This window comes from Curcuma longa, chromosome 12 (assembly GCF_044706935.1).
Source record: "Curcuma longa cultivar G26 ecotype Majalengka, Jawa Barat chromosome 12, ITB_CL_G26_1.1, whole genome shotgun sequence".
Taxonomy (NCBI): Eukaryota; Viridiplantae; Streptophyta; class Magnoliopsida; order Zingiberales; family Zingiberaceae; genus Curcuma; species Curcuma longa.
In genome coordinates this window covers 1028697-1043889 of record NC_133872.1, presented here as the reverse complement: position 1 = coordinate 1043889, position 15193 = coordinate 1028697, and the positions used below count along the sequence as shown (strand labels likewise).

At 39.3% G+C, this 15193-nt stretch overlaps 3 protein-coding genes across 6 annotated transcripts; all 3 read right to left on the bottom strand.

The window, feature by feature from the left end:
- Positions 1-1783: 1783 nt before the first annotated feature.
- On the bottom strand, positions 1784-3134 carry LOC141842913 (transcription factor MYB78-like). The gene is made up of 3 exons (XM_074730901.1): positions 2857-3134; positions 2641-2770; positions 1784-2546 (listed from the first exon to the last, which is right to left on the bottom strand). Exons 1-3 carry the CDS (start codon positions 3008-3010, stop codon positions 1946-1948), a joined length of 885 nt encoding a protein of 294 aa, XP_074587002.1. The 5' UTR covers positions 3011-3134; the 3' UTR covers positions 1784-1945.
- A 1705-nt stretch (positions 3135-4839) lies between these two features.
- On the bottom strand, positions 4840-7076 carry LOC141843680 (transcription factor bHLH62-like). The gene is made up of 6 exons (XM_074731733.1): positions 6684-7076; positions 6472-6591; positions 6303-6368; positions 6158-6226; positions 5731-5808; positions 4840-4935 (listed from the first exon to the last, which is right to left on the bottom strand). Exons 1-6 carry the CDS (start codon positions 7074-7076, stop codon positions 4840-4842), a joined length of 822 nt encoding a protein of 273 aa, XP_074587834.1.
- Positions 7077-12024: 4948 nt separating this feature from the next.
- On the bottom strand, positions 12025-15072 carry LOC141843633 (protein PIN-LIKES 2). 4 transcript variants are annotated; one of them, XM_074731685.1, is made up of 3 exons: positions 14950-15072; positions 13150-14729; positions 12025-12315 (listed from the first exon to the last, which is right to left on the bottom strand). In XM_074731685.1, exon 2 carries the CDS (start codon positions 14489-14491, stop codon positions 13151-13153), a length of 1341 nt encoding a protein of 446 aa, XP_074587786.1. In that variant the 5' UTR covers positions 14492-14729; positions 14950-15072; the 3' UTR covers positions 12025-12315; position 13150. The 4 variants fall into 4 exon arrangements, with proteins under 4 accessions (XP_074587786.1, XP_074587782.1, XP_074587784.1 ...); XM_074731681.1 differs by lacking the exon at positions 12025-12315 and having other exon boundaries at positions 12952-14729; XM_074731683.1 differs by lacking the exon at positions 12025-12315 and having other exon boundaries at positions 12952-14684; positions 14950-15065.
- Between the last annotated feature and the right edge of the window lie 121 nt (positions 15073-15193).

Sequence of the window (15193 nt, the reverse complement as noted above, 5' to 3'; positions counted from 1 at the left end):
ATAGCCTCATCGACCTCATCTGCAGTGGCTTTTTCGAAAAAGACAGCTTCAGAATAAATCTACCTTCCACCAATCAGTGCGACACGAAAGCCTATAAGATCTACGAGCTCTAGTCTCTAGACGAGCTATCCACACTTTGCTACTGTATCCTTCACAGAGACTACTCAATGACCAAAAATAACAAAAAGATCTGGATTTGACAATAGATATATAGATGTTGAAGCTGAAACAGTCGATCTACTTGTCTCCTGCCAAGGCTGCAGCAGTGATTAAAACTCTCATATATAGTTTTTGAGGCCTCAGCTACATAGTTACTTGTGCTGGCTAAGGGAGATAGTTGTCTTACATGAATATATACCTATTCCAGATAGGTGGGAATCTCTCCTAGTTGCCTCACCTACACGTACTAATCGACGACGCTACATGAATGTGGCCCTCTCCCAAGAGTTTAGTCTCTTCACGCGTCCACTTGACAATGAAAGCCAGATATCCAGTTTTTAAGTTTATTTTGTATGGCTGTATCTCCACTAGCTTTTTGAAACTTCTCTTTTTCTTTTTTCTCTTTCTCACCAAAGTGCACGCAGCTCCACTTGCTCGATCGGTGTAGTCTCAATGTAAAACTCCAGAATCATCAGACCTATACATCTAAGAAAAGGCTAGGTTTCAATTAACAGTGCTGTTTTACACATTGATCAGACTCAAAGAACTACAAATGAAACTAATGTGGAGGAACCTTTTACATGTATTCATTCATTCATGCGAAGAGGGCTCCTAATTTAAGTACTGTAGAATTTGACTTTGTTTAATCTTTATCATTCTTAATTTAGTAAAGTTAGAAAGCTTTCTAGCTTCAATGATAGAAAATGCTAATAATTCTTATATAAAAAAGTTTTTAAGTACACATCACAAGTCATTCTATTTGACATTTGTATCTTGTCATCTAGTGTTCACTATCAACATATTTACTTTTTTTTTCTTCTTCTTCTTCCACATGTCACATTGAGATGACAAAACTCAAAACATTAATGATTAGCATATGCTCAATTACATTAAGAAAATCTAAAAAAAAAAAACGAGTGATCCATAGATCATATTGATTATGTAATCAACTAGAGTATTAGTCCAATCACAACTCAATTTAAGTTTTTTTGTCAGTATATTAACTCATTTCAACAGCTACAAACCAAATCCACTTCGTTTTTGTTGGCTTTTAGTTCCTTCAGATAATCTCAAAATCATGGTTTTTAGATTAATATGGTACATAAAATAACCTTTTCGTCAATATGAGATCCTGGAGAATGATCTATTGTACACAATTTACTTTGCCCCTTGTAAATATGATATGTCTATCAAAATACAAAATAAAATTGCTTCTAAAAAGAGTTCTCTAAGAAAAACACTATATCATATTTGATTTAAACTGATTGATCAAACCTGATTTATACCTAGTTAGACTTAAAATTGGAAGAAAAGCATGTATAAATGTAATAAAAAATAAATAGGATATTCAAACTGAAAAATTCAATTTAGGGTTCCAAAGAATTGGATAGAAACCCTGATGTACACGAATAGATTCGAATCAAGTCTTGTTTTCAAAAGGAGGTAGCTAGAGATGCTGCTTTAATTTATTCGCTTTTAATCCGAGTCCAGGAATCAGTTTACTATTCGTTTGAAGGTGCACTGTTGCAAGATCAGCTGTTGGCACATCAACAAGTGTTGCTGGCTTGCATGCACTGGAGCATCGCACTTGGATTTGATGTTACCAGTGGTCTCTTCCCACTGATTGAGACCAATTTTCATGATTAATTTAGCCTCGATCAAGAAAATGTACTTCAAAAATAAAATAAAATCATATGTATATATAATATATATAATATGTTGGTAACAATCACACTTGCTAGCTAGATCACAATTAAGGACTACTCGATCGAGTTACACTAATTAATTAATCTCCAAAGTTCCAACGGAGGGAATGATCTTCTTCTACCTTGTATTCCATGTAGCCTCTCAACATGCCATAGAGTTCATCCACATCCCACACGCTTTCCTCATGCCCATTAGTTTTGCTGAGAATATCGCTGCAATTGCTGGTGCAATTATTGAAGGCCGGATCAAAGCTAACAGTGTCTGACGTCGCCGTGGTGGCTTCCAATCCATACGCGTGCGTATAATTACTTTGAAACGGATCGAGTTCGTGCTGAATACTGCAGGAGAATTGGGGCAAGCTAGGGATCATGATCAGCTGGGAGTCGTCGTCGCAGTTGTGGGATGGCTGGGCAGTTGATTCTTGATGAGGAAAAAACTGAGGAGGAGGAGGATCGGGCGGGTGCATCGGTGAGGAAAACTGCAAAGAGTGAGCGGCGGCGGCGGCGGCGGAGGTCTTCTCCAGTAGCCGCGGCATCCAGTAGCAGCGGACGGCGTCGCGAAAGACGCTGCTGTTGGCGTCGACCCTCAGCTGTTTCGCCTGCTTCTGCACCCGCGTCCGCCAGTAGTTCTTGATCTCGTTGTCGGTTCGCCCTGGTAAATACTGCGCGATCCGCGACCATCTGCTCATACATTAAAAGAAAAGAGAGAGAGAGAGAGAGAGATTAGCAACGCATCTGCATACAATTTAATCCCGCAATTCACATCCAGGACTACCTGTTGCCCCACTTGGAGTGGAGTTCGATGATCAAGAGTTGCTCCTCGGGGGAGAGATTGCCGCGCTTTATGTCCGGCTTCAGATAATTCAACCACCGGAGACGGCAGCTCTTGCCGGTTCTCTTCAAACCTATAATTATATAAAAGATTATCAGGAAAGCGTAAACAGAACTAGGTAGACAGGGTTAACTTTATATTAAGTGTAATTAACTTGACCTGAGGACCTAGCGAGGAGGTTCCAGCGACCTTCGCCATGGCAGGCAATGTAGTGGATGAGGAGAGTGTCCTCCTCTAGAGTCCAGGGGCCTCGTCGTAGCTCCATCTCCTGACATTGGATGGATGATGATGAACTACTTTTACTACCAGTCATTATTATTCTTGCTTGCCGTAGCTAAAAAGGCTCCCTAATTATATTCTGCGTGTGTGTAGATGAGGCCTGGGATTTATCATCGGCAGGCAGCTATGGGAATGAGAAAAAGAACAAATTGAGAGAAAGAAAGAGAGCAATCAATAGGAGAGAAGGCTAAGTTCACAAGTTATATAGGGCAGGAATTTAGTAGGCGTAGGGTGGAAGTGGCAGCCTAGATGGCTACCAGAAGGTGTTGGATAGCTATTGGCGTTGAATCCAGAAGGAATTTTTGGAGTCTGGTCAAAAACTTGCAGTTTCCAGAGTTGGGATAATGATGATGTGAGGCCTGGGGAGGGGAATTGAAGCCGGCTGTCGAGGGAGAATTGGGAATTGGGTTGATCAATATGCTTCGCCAGGGGAGGAAGATTAAAGGAAACGATGGAATTGATCGATGAGGTTTTGGTTCTTCAACAATCTTTTGTATAGATTTATAAACTAATCTTAGTTGAACAGTTGTAATCCTAAGCAAAGAACTTGGCTCCTAGGTGGTGACGATATTTGACATGCATGTTTTCCATTCATTTCGAGGCTTGCGTCTCCTAATCAATCCAAAACTAGTTTTTTAATTTTATTTTGATTCCCCATTGCCTCCGAATTAAGATTGAAAAAGAAAGGTCCACTTCCTCTTCCCCAATCTTTACTTTAATTTCCTTCTCAGTGCGTTGGAGAGTCTAGAGCCTAAAACTCTTAGGTTAGATTGATCTATATATGTAGTCATGATGCTGATGGAGGTGATGACTATAACTTTCATTTAGTGGTTGTACTCTTCTTAATTGCATCACCTTAATTGTTGCCTGATTCTCAAACTTTTCTTGTTGCTTGGCAAATGTAAATAACCATTTGGATGATTTAATGAATGACTTACTAGATTTTCTTTCGAAGAAAGAAAGAAAAAAAAATTATTATGGCCAATTAGCCTTCTAGGTCATAGCTTGGAAGCTTGATTAAGGCACATTGTGGAATGTTGAGTGCATTGAACTTTACATGATGGAGTGTGTTAATTAGTTTAAACTTTAAACCCCACTAATTCTATTGGACTTGAACTTTTTGAATTTTGAATGGACCAACCATGAAAGGAATTAATGAGACTTGAAAGCTAAGATTCAGTCCTCCCTTCTAGATTTTGCTCCCGAGGGACGGTGCAAAGGTAGTTAGTTATCTGGGTGGATCGGACTAATATCTAACGGAATGGTTGTATTATGACTCATGGTTCTAATATTCAGATGGAGCATGATACTCTACAATGATGGATCAATCGTGGAGATCACTTTATGTGGGCTCGAACTAATTACATCTAGAATTAATAGGTTCGAAGAACTGAAACCTAGATTATCATTAAAAAAAACAAATATCATTTTGAAATAATAAAACAAATATTCGTATGGAAATTGTTTCCCTTTAGCCTGATTTACATTGGGCTAGCAATAGGCCGAGGCCCAATGTGGAGTTAGTTAATCAGGTGAGATGAACTAGCTAGCTATTTGTATGGAAGTTGTCAGCAGTTTGTTGATTATCGATTGTACGACAGAGTTTAACAGTCTAAAATATTATTAAGGCAATGGTAGTGAGAGATAATGAATACATGATGAACAAGTGAAAAGGGTAACTGAACGTGATACAAAACAGAGTGGTAAGAACAGTTCGGTTTGTGTTTGTTCAAGGACCACACTAGTAGCTCATGTGCCCCCGTTCTGTGCCATGCATGGGCTGTGGGGAACAGACATCTCCCGGGCTGGATTAGGGGCAATGTATGTGGCCATAGACATGGTAAAGCCAAGAGACGAAAGGAGTCAAAAGGACACAGATGGGTGGAAGCTAGTGCAATCCCCATGCCCCTCCACGACCCCCTTCAGTCTTTGTTCTTGCTCCCCATCTGCTTTACCTACCTGCAAAGGTGACGACAAATTTACATGGCACCTTCAATTATTGACCCCAGTCATTTTCTAGCAAGCATAGACTGGTCGATCATTAAAAATCATGCATGTGCACGGTGATAAGGTTCATATGTTCATAACAAAGGTTGGATGCTTTTCTTTTGGTGTATCCCTTCTTTGATTTTTCTGTTACTATTGGTCCCTCTTGATTGGGACTGGAGCTAATGATCCTTTGCTCTCATGTCTCATATAAGTTTCATCTTAGTTTTACAATATCTTCCCATTTACATCGTCTAGTTTCTACGTAATTGTTTGTCATAAACTTAATAGGATAATCGCTTACACTTTCCTAATTCATCTATCTCTTTTGATAATTTTTATGATGTTATCACTAGTATTTCTTCGAATTGAGGAAGATCCATAAAGTTTGATTGAAAACTGTATGTGGGGTTGATAGTTAGAAAGGAAAAAAAAAGGCATGGAAGATAAAGATCCACTTCATTGTTCAGTCCATTTCTGAGAAAACAGTTAAAGCTGATCACTATAATTCCTGAGGTAGTTAAACTCCTACATAGGATTCTTTATCCAGTCAAAAACTGACAAGAAATCAGAGTCCTGTATAACTTTCTTGACTTATTTGGTTTTCTTTGCCAAATTTTCTTAAATGGACAATTTTTTTGCTGTTCTTTTGGTCTGGGCAGCATAAGAACAAAGTATCGACCATTCTCCTCTGCCTCACATATCCATTAAATTTTCACATTAATAGATTAGTGTAAACTTTTAGTTTCTGCTTATAAGGGAGTTTACCTGTACCTTTGAAGGAGATCCGATGCCTAGGCTGTAGTCATGAAAATAGCTAGCGGCTGAGAGTTCCATTGAGAGAAACTGCATCAGGTACCACAATTAGGCATGGTGATTGTGAATAGTCAAACCATAAATATATTTGTCCCTGCTACTTTGCCTTATCACATGGATGGTGTCTAAGCATGTACCATAAGTTGAGCTCTATGTTGTCCCCTAGCTCACTCAGTTACGTCCTTGTTTCTCATGGTAGCTATTTGTGCAAAGCTTGTGGGTTAGCTGAGTTCTTGTGTATCTGGCCTATGTTCAAGCATTGTCTGACTGAACTAGGGGACTTTTAAAGTATAGCAGGGCCATTATTAACAATTTAAGCTTTCCTACCAGTTTTTTCAATAAAGAATTAATACTTTTTGGAACAAACGAAAAGTAATACCTCAACTTGGTTCTGCAGTGACTGCACATAACTGATTATCTCATCCAGAATCCTTGCCATGCCCATCATCTGTCATGACTTGCAAGTTAAATCGAAGGAAACTTTTAACTGTACCCTTGGTCCTAAGATTTCTTTGATGTAATACCTTGTTACATCCCGGAACATGATCTTGTAAACACCTCATTCTTTCATTTATCTTCTTTCTTCTCTCCTGCAACCGTACAATTTTTCACATAGATAGATATAAGTAATATGATCCTACCACATAAGCTATCAGAGGACTGAATTTTAGTGCATTGAAACTACTTGCCTACCCTCTCAGCTAGGCTATGGTTGTCAGAGGCTTGGCCTCTTCTTGCCCTTACATGAACCACCTCTTTTTGTTTGTTCTTTTCCTTTGAATTGCTTTTGTGACTCTTCCCACTCCCTGAGCCCTGAAATTGAAAGAGAAATCGGTAAGTAATAGGGGGAAAAACACATTCAGAAGCTTCCAATCTAAGTACAAATAATAGCCTATTTTACATACATTCATCTTCTTAGTCTTGATTTCTGCCAATCCAGCTTCTGAGAAAGGTTCTGAACCAAGCTCAGAATTACTATATGGCGCCGCCATTGTCTTCCTTTTCCTTTCTTCATGGATGTGCTCTCCAATTGAACGTAAGACAGGCTGCTGCCTTAAAATGGGCTGTTGACATTCTACAGGCGGCAAGGAGCTTGAGAAGTTATTGATAATTGGCATTGCAAACTCCTGATGGGGCAAGTAGTAATTATTGGAGCAATCCGTCGACCCTATGCACTGGTTCTCCATTACAGCGCCATTAAACTCAGAAAGTTGGCTCATCAGCTCAAAATCTTGTTCCAATTCCATGAAAGGAAAGGAATGCCTAAGGTAGTCGAATTCTTCAAGAGACTCTCCCATGGAAGTGGAACAGGACATGCAATGGAACCAAATAAACTGTGAGAAGCAATGGAGGTAGTGGAGAAGCTGGCCCCTTTAAAGGTCTCTCACTTTGGTTTTAGCTAGCTTGGTGGCTCATGTTTATGTGGGTCATCCTTGCAAAGTATTTCCACTGAAATTGGGATTCCGTTATGGATAGTTGAGGTAGACAATTTCTTGTGCAATACATGTCACAGAATACTTTACTTAACATGGAGCGACCTATTATGGATTTCACAACTCCAATGATCATGATATCTGATTTTGGTCAAGTTTTAACATATAATGAAGTAGCCTTCTAACTGTGTTATTTTCAAGTTATTATCATGGTTTGTGTTAATCTTTGTATGCAAAATGCTTGATTGGCCAGCTCTTTCTTATGCTTCTCTTTTGCATGGTTGTGGTCCTGCACCAACTCTTCTATCTTCAGCCATGGTGATAGCTGCACTGTGTCTGCTACTGTTAGGGAATGAGTAGCAAGTGTGCCTGCATATTCAATTAGAGTCGTTATTGGCATGAGCAATCTTTTTCTTTTCTGGGTGAAATATACAAAGAAATCAAATATAATGTTTCAACAGAACCAGAGATTTGTTAGAAGCTTAAGCATTTACTTTCTTCACACTAGAGATCTAATCTTCGTAGTCCTTTCTATCTTTTCAGATATATCATCTATTGCTCGATGGAGAGGCAATACAGGGTGATTGTGGGCTCTGACGTCCCTGGCAATAGCAATAAATAACCATCATGCCTGAAGCTATTCTTCAAGCTTGGGGCTCAAGCTATGGAGTGTTAATTATCACGGTGCCTTCAAGTTTGGGCTCAAGCTTATCTTAATCGGTTGATACACACTTTGTTTGAATGGCAAGAAAATTAATCAAATTCCATTCAAATTTTGTTTTCCACTGAAGTGCCTAAAATTGGCGTCCTTGTTGCAGCCCACAGGTCGCATCAGCCAGCAAGAGGACCAACGTCTGTGAGAACGACTTCGACAAATACGTGAATGCCATATGTTGAATGTCATGGGCAGATCAGTGGGAGGATCTCCGTTAGGTTAATGGATACGATCATATATATATATATATATATATATATATCAGCTGTTGAAGCATTGGAGGTGTTGCTAATTGACCAAATACGATGCACGACGGGAGTCGGTACCGAAAAACAAGAGTAGGACAAGTCAAGAGGGGTCCTCAGGCAGAAGGAGTTTAAAGATTGTTGGGGGAAGCCTCAACACGAACGTGGAGTGTGAGGCATGAATTGACATGTGTGAAGGTGGCGTACGTACGTGCATGAACCAGGGAAAGGCAGCTGCTGAGCTAGGTGGCATGGAGTGAGAAAGAAAGCAATTGAAGTCTCCATAGCAAATTGTTAAGTAGAAGTTGATTTATGTGTCAATTGGTGTACATCATGGATCAGAAATGAACCACTCTTAGGGGCATTTAGTTGAGAGTTATCATCGATTTATCTATTCAAAGATTACCAACTTTGTTTAAGTCAACATGATGCTCAAATGATAGAGTACCATCCTTTTTCACATAGTATATATCTGATATTTATAAGTAAGAAAGGGTAAATTACCTTAGAGATTGTAGGAAAGTGGATATCATAACTCATGTCTATTTGTAGTCTCTTTGAGTCCGGCTAAACCAGCTCGGTTGGCCCAGAGGACTCAGCGTAACAACTCGACAGCTCGAATTAGGCCGGTAGACTAGTTTGATAAGTCGGATTAGCTTGGTAGGCTGGAAGGTTGGACCTAACTCAATAGGTCAGACTAGCTGAGCTCGGCAGCTCAGCTCGACAGTTCTTGTTTAACTCAGCAAGATGATTGATCTAACTTAGAGTGGGCATGTAGATGTATCCTGCTAATCTGGAGCAGGTCATACTGTCGTATCACCAGTGATCACTGAGAAGCCTTTGATGGAGCCAGATGGGTCGACTTCTGGAGGAGTTGAAGCAGATCAAGACAGTGTGGCATGGGGAAGAACAGCAGATGACCTAATTGGGCTTTTATTGCTGGAAGAACTTGTTCAAGAACTCCAGATGAGGGCTGTATAAGTATTAATTAAATTTGATATGAAATCCATATGATAATTTTAACCTTGTCTAAATGCATTCGATTAGATGAGCATTGTTAATTCAATTGTATAATTATGTTATATATATAATATAAAAGGCCATATAGTTATACGGCTCGACCAAATTATTTTTTAAATTGTATTTTATGTCGTTATTTACAAATTGAATTGAACTGAACTAGAAATTAAATCATAATTATTCAATTGATCGAATTAAATTAAATTATTAAATAGGTCCAATGGTCTGAAAGAATTAAATGAGCTTAGCCAACCAACAGTGGTAAAAGAAAAATAAGTTCATAAAAATTGTATTGGACAAAAATTAAAAAGATATTTTTTTTATTTTTTATTTAAAAATAATATTATTATAGCAGCTTTACTCGAAACTATTAAATTATTATAATATAAAATAGTTCTATTTTAAATAAATTTTAATCAAAACTATTTTAAAAACAAAGGGATCTTGACTTGTAAGACAAAAGTAGAACTCTGTATTAAAGTCCAGTCAAAGTTAGGATTATCTGTAATAAAATATGAAATCCGTATGTCAATTTCACAACCATCTATTAAAAAAAATAAATCAAAAAATTATAATTAATCATTATAGGAAAGATATATTATCTCAATTTTATCGAGATTCGATCCTTTTCCACTTTAATAAATTTATCCCATAATAAATAATTCCACTATACTCTAAAGACATAGTTAAAACTTCCTAATTATAAATTGTATAAAATTGTCATTAGGAGACTAAATTGTTATAAAAAATTAAATAGTGCTGATGTAATATGGATCTACCGTTCAAAAGAGAGAGAGAGACGGCTAGACCTTGGTCGAGTGTCGATGTCAATCGAGGGGTTAATCGTTAAATGATCGGTACTGAATGATCGAGTGGTCAAACATTGAGTGTCAATCGAATACCCGAGTGGCTGAATATTGAATGACCCAAAAGCCAAGTGTTGAGTGATTAAGTGTCAAATGATAATGGTCCTCACGATTGATTTTATAATCATTTTTTAGGAGGTAAATCGAAAAATTATAATTTACCACGATGGAGAAGGATATTGTCTCGATTTCATTTAAATTCGACCCTTATCTATTTTAATAATTCTGTTCCATCGTAACCAATTCAATTATGCTCCAGAAATAAAAACCCCATATACCACGCATCTTAGGTGATCCTCTGGTTCATCGTAGGAAGAAGGTTCAAATGGTTGACCCTAAACAGTTTTCTATTACACTTCTAGCGTGACCAGCATCCATCAAATAGATAATCCTGTAATTCTCCATGTCGATACAACACGCAAGGAAGTTATCTCATAGGGATTGTCGATGGGAAGATAATTAAAAATGAAATCCGAACAGGTTCTCTGTATCTAATCTTTCATTCAATATAAAAATACTTCGCTGATGAGAATCTGAAACACTACATCTAGAAAACCGAAAACAATAAACATCACAAGAAGAAGTGCATGTGTTAGGTTAATCGCCGCTTGCGTACGCAAAGCAACTGTGTTCTTGAAATCAACCAAAACCAGAAAGAAAAGAAAAGGAGAAAGACGCAGGAGAAGGTTAATTAATACGCAACCAGCGCTCTGATCAGAAAACCCTACCCCTCTGGCCCCGGCTCCACGTTGAGGTTGAAACCCTACCCCTCTGGCCCCGGCTCCACGTTGAGGTTGAGGTCGAGGTGCCGCGGCGCGACGCTCTCCGCCGGCCGTTCTTCTGCTGCGAGAACGCTGGGAGAGCTTGAACTGTCACCTTTCGCCGCACCGGGCTCGGAGAAGTCCTCCAGTGAGAACTCCGGGATCCACCGCTTCAACCCGTCGCCGGCGACCTCGGTCCTCTGCCGAGCGGATAAACGACGGGAGGCATCGCGCATCCGGCCGAGGATGGCGAAGAACTCCTCGACTTCGGCGTCATTCGCCGCCGGAGGGACAACCTCGTCAGGGCGCGGCCTCGATGGGAGACGGCCCTCACCGTCCTGGACGCCCCTCCGCTTCTTATCCGACCGCTTCATGATCCAACGGTCAGGACGAGGCAGGCGCACGGTAGCTTGCTGGCGTCGCAAGGAAGAGCAGAGCGCACTTTGCTTGATTTATCCTAAACGGGCGAAAAGCTGACTTTGCTTAAGAGGAAAGAAAGCAGGACCATATAGAATTAATTAATAAAAATATTTTAAACTTTTATAAGTTTTATTTTTCTTCACCATTTTATTTATTCGTAATCAATGTTTAAATCTTTAAATTACTTTTTTTAATATAAAAATAACATGATAACAACGTTGTAAACAAGTACGATCTTCTAGATGGATTCGAGAATACTTCAAAGTTTAGGATATTTTATTAATCGACTCAAATTATATATAGCGCATTAGCATTCTATTTTCCATCCAATAAGGATCGGGAGAATTTTTTGAGGTTAACTTTTTTTTTAAAAACTAATTATTTTATTAAAAATATATATATAAAGTATTTTAGTCTAGAAAAAAAAGCGATCTAGAAAAGTAAATACTTGGATTTATTTGCGACGCGTGTATTGCGTGCTTATTTTGTCATCCTTTAAATGCTTATTTTATGAATCAATGGTCAAAAGTATTGTTGTGGCCCCCATGTCACAGTTCACTGATATGCTGATATCACCCATGCCCCTGAGACATAGATGAGTTAGTTACGACACAATAGATTCGTAGAAGAGGACAAAGGTTCGAATTTTGACGAAGTCAGACAATACCCTCCTGCGTCGTAACCAATTGGATTATATCGATTTATCTTCTCACAAATGATCGTGGGACCGACCGTATAGGGCCACTAAGATGACGGATCTAGAAGATATACTGATATCGTTGAGCCGTGTACGTCTGTTCTTCCTGAATTTATTTGATCATCTAAAAATTTTATATAGAATCGATCACCTCAGTTTAAACGGAATATATGATGCTGAAAGCGCGTGTTGTTGCGGCATCGAGTCGACATTTCTGGGGGCGTCTTATGTTTACGCCGCGTGGATTACACGTGAGAAACTCAAGTGTATTTTTGATTCGCCCATGAGGTCAACGTTGCTTATCAACTCGATTCTGCACTATCTGATGTCGGATACAACGTTGCCGTCATTCGCACTGCTTTGCTGAGATGTTTTTCATGCTGCACAAGTCAAACAAAACGATACAAATCAGTGTGTATTGAGCAAAAGGACAAACATGTATCTGTGCAAGCAGTCGGCACCAACTATTCACGCCTGATTCACGGATTCTTTCTTCTTTTTTTTTCTTTCTAAAAAGTAAATCATGAGACACGGAAACATCTCAATTTTGAAGCTCTTGAATGTTCCACCAACACTGTCAACAACACTGTCAATGGTCCAACAAGATGGTAGTGGGAACTAAAAAAACTAGTCATCAACAATGAATTTCCAATGTGCTTTTGCCACAGTATTATTATGCTCTAAGAAGTCAGTCATCAAGCATAGTCTTCTCATCTAGCATGATTCAATTTCTAACCCATGCCAACAAAATTGCATTTTGGTTAAGAAAATGCAATTGTAAATAAATAAATCAATAAATTATAGGATTAGACAAGGAAATTAAATTAACAAATGAAACATGCACAAGGTACAGAATTTAGGGTATCCCACCAGATGTCAGATAGATGTAAACTCATCATTACCACCTTGTATGCATGGAGACACAGTGTGAGATAGGAGGAAAAACAAGAAAAAGTCATGCCATATAGAAGAAAACCATAAGGAGAGAACAAACAAGAATTTTGTAGAGCAACTCATCATATACAAAAGGTCATCATCTAACAATTCACAAAGAGATAACTTCCACATTGTCAGTCCTTGCATGATCCAGAAACAACTAAATAAGCTACTCACACGACCCAACCATTATGGCCCACAAAGTAACATACCAAGAAACATTGTTCGACACATATTTGGCAACCATCTTTTAGGAAAAGGAAGTAGAAGGTCCTGACCTTAGACATAGGACAGCAGCTTGAAGTAAATAGCAATATAGAATGAGAGAGATACCACAGCACATATATGCTGCCAGAACAAGAGTGCTGAAGCTTCTTTCACAGCATAATTCCTCAAGCTAGCAATGGCTCCCAACAATATAGCACTTGGCGTAGTATACTGTAACAAAAGCACAAAACGGTACATCTGGTCTCCGTCAATCAAAAGATGCCACTTATCAGCTAAAGCCACCACTACAATCCCTATCATTGGAAGTACCACAAGCCTTGCTATAGTGATGCCGATTGTAGTTCTGATCCCAAGAGCTGAATCATTAGGACCTTCTGCGAGCATTCCTCCAAGAATTAACATTACAGAGGGAACCACAGCACCAGCTAAGATGTCCAAACTGTCAGTGATGAAAGAAAGTGGTGCATCATACCCAAACACGAAATCTTTCAACACCGGAACCATTCCCACTATAAGTGCCAACAAAGAAGCAATTGTTGGGGGCTGAAGGACGTGTCTTATTGGAGTCTCTTCAGCAACAACTCTAATTCTCCGAATGACCTTTGGTTCTGCCAAGCACCTCAAGGACTTTGGACTACTAGGCCCGACATCTGCTCCCCCCTCTTCTGAGAAATCAATGTCAGGGAATGTGCTTTGAGATGACCCAGAAATGCTCATAAACACTCTGGCTATAAATGGTTTCTTGGAATGTTCTGTTCCTTTATCTACCATTCCTGGCCATTCAGCTTCATGAAGCAATGGCATACTAATATTATTGATTGGTTCCTCCACAATTTCATTCGCTTCTGATACGATCTCGTAGTACTCCATTGGTGGCTCCATCATGTGATAAACAAATGTGTAAACAAGGATGACAGCAACCCATTGAGCAAATGATACATAAGCAATCCCAGTTCTGTGGCAACCAGGTCCAAACGGATTATCTGAGCTATGGCAAACTGATCCAACAATAGCAATTGGGAGGTTTCCTGTATTGCCGAAACCGGTCATGATAACAGTAAATCGGAAGAACTGAGGTGGGGGCCTGCAAATAAGGGCAACAATGTAACCCAGAGCACAGCCTATAGCTGTGCTGATTAGCACATTGACAGGCACAAACCACCAAAGCAAGACATCATCCAAGGTGACCGATTGACCGAGGTGGACAAAAATGAGACATGGGAGGAAGAGGGCGAAAACAAGCTTGCTGAGAAGCTTGAAGGTAGCGCGAGGGATGATTTGGGTCCGCGGATGGGCAAGGATGAGACCGATTACAGTAAGGCACAGGAGTTTCATCAGGGGCACCACTGCCGAGAGCAAATTGTCACTTTCACTTCGCATTCTTTGATCCATTCCAATAATTAATAAAGAAAAATCCCTCTTTCTTAATAACAGGCACGATCTTTGTCAGGAATTCCACCAATCTTTCTTCTTCTACTTGAGACTAGAACCGGTAATTTCCACAAACACCTGGCAGCACCGATCACGGATCCCAAATTAGCTCAAGCGTCGTAAGGAATTTCCTTCGCAGATCTTTGTAGGGATTCTTATAAAAAGCGCCCAGGCAATACACAAACAATCATCAACTCAACTAAAAAAAATCGCTGTTAATTTTAGAAAAAAATTATCTAAGCAAGCAAAGATCAGATCTTTCCGACACTAACAGCAATTACGACCATGATTCTTGAAGGGTTTTTTTAAAAAAAAAATCCAGAAGATTTCTCGAAAATCAACAAGAGGGGAAACAAACGAGAGGGTATGACAAATCGATCCGAAAAATCCATAAGATGACAACGGAGGAGCTTCCTTACCATCGAAGCGACGAACAACGAAGACGCTCTCCATCGGAAAACGAGATAGGAGGATTCCAGTTCCCTTATCAGCGATCTTCGAATATTTCCGGATCTAAAAAGCTCGAAAACCCAGTAGTTTGAGTCACGGTTTCACGGATAGGAGCAGGACGATTCTATCATGCACGTGATACGAGGACTTTGTTGACATTTCACTGTTCTTTTACCTAAAATTAACTTAATACGTCTAATTATATTAAGAATT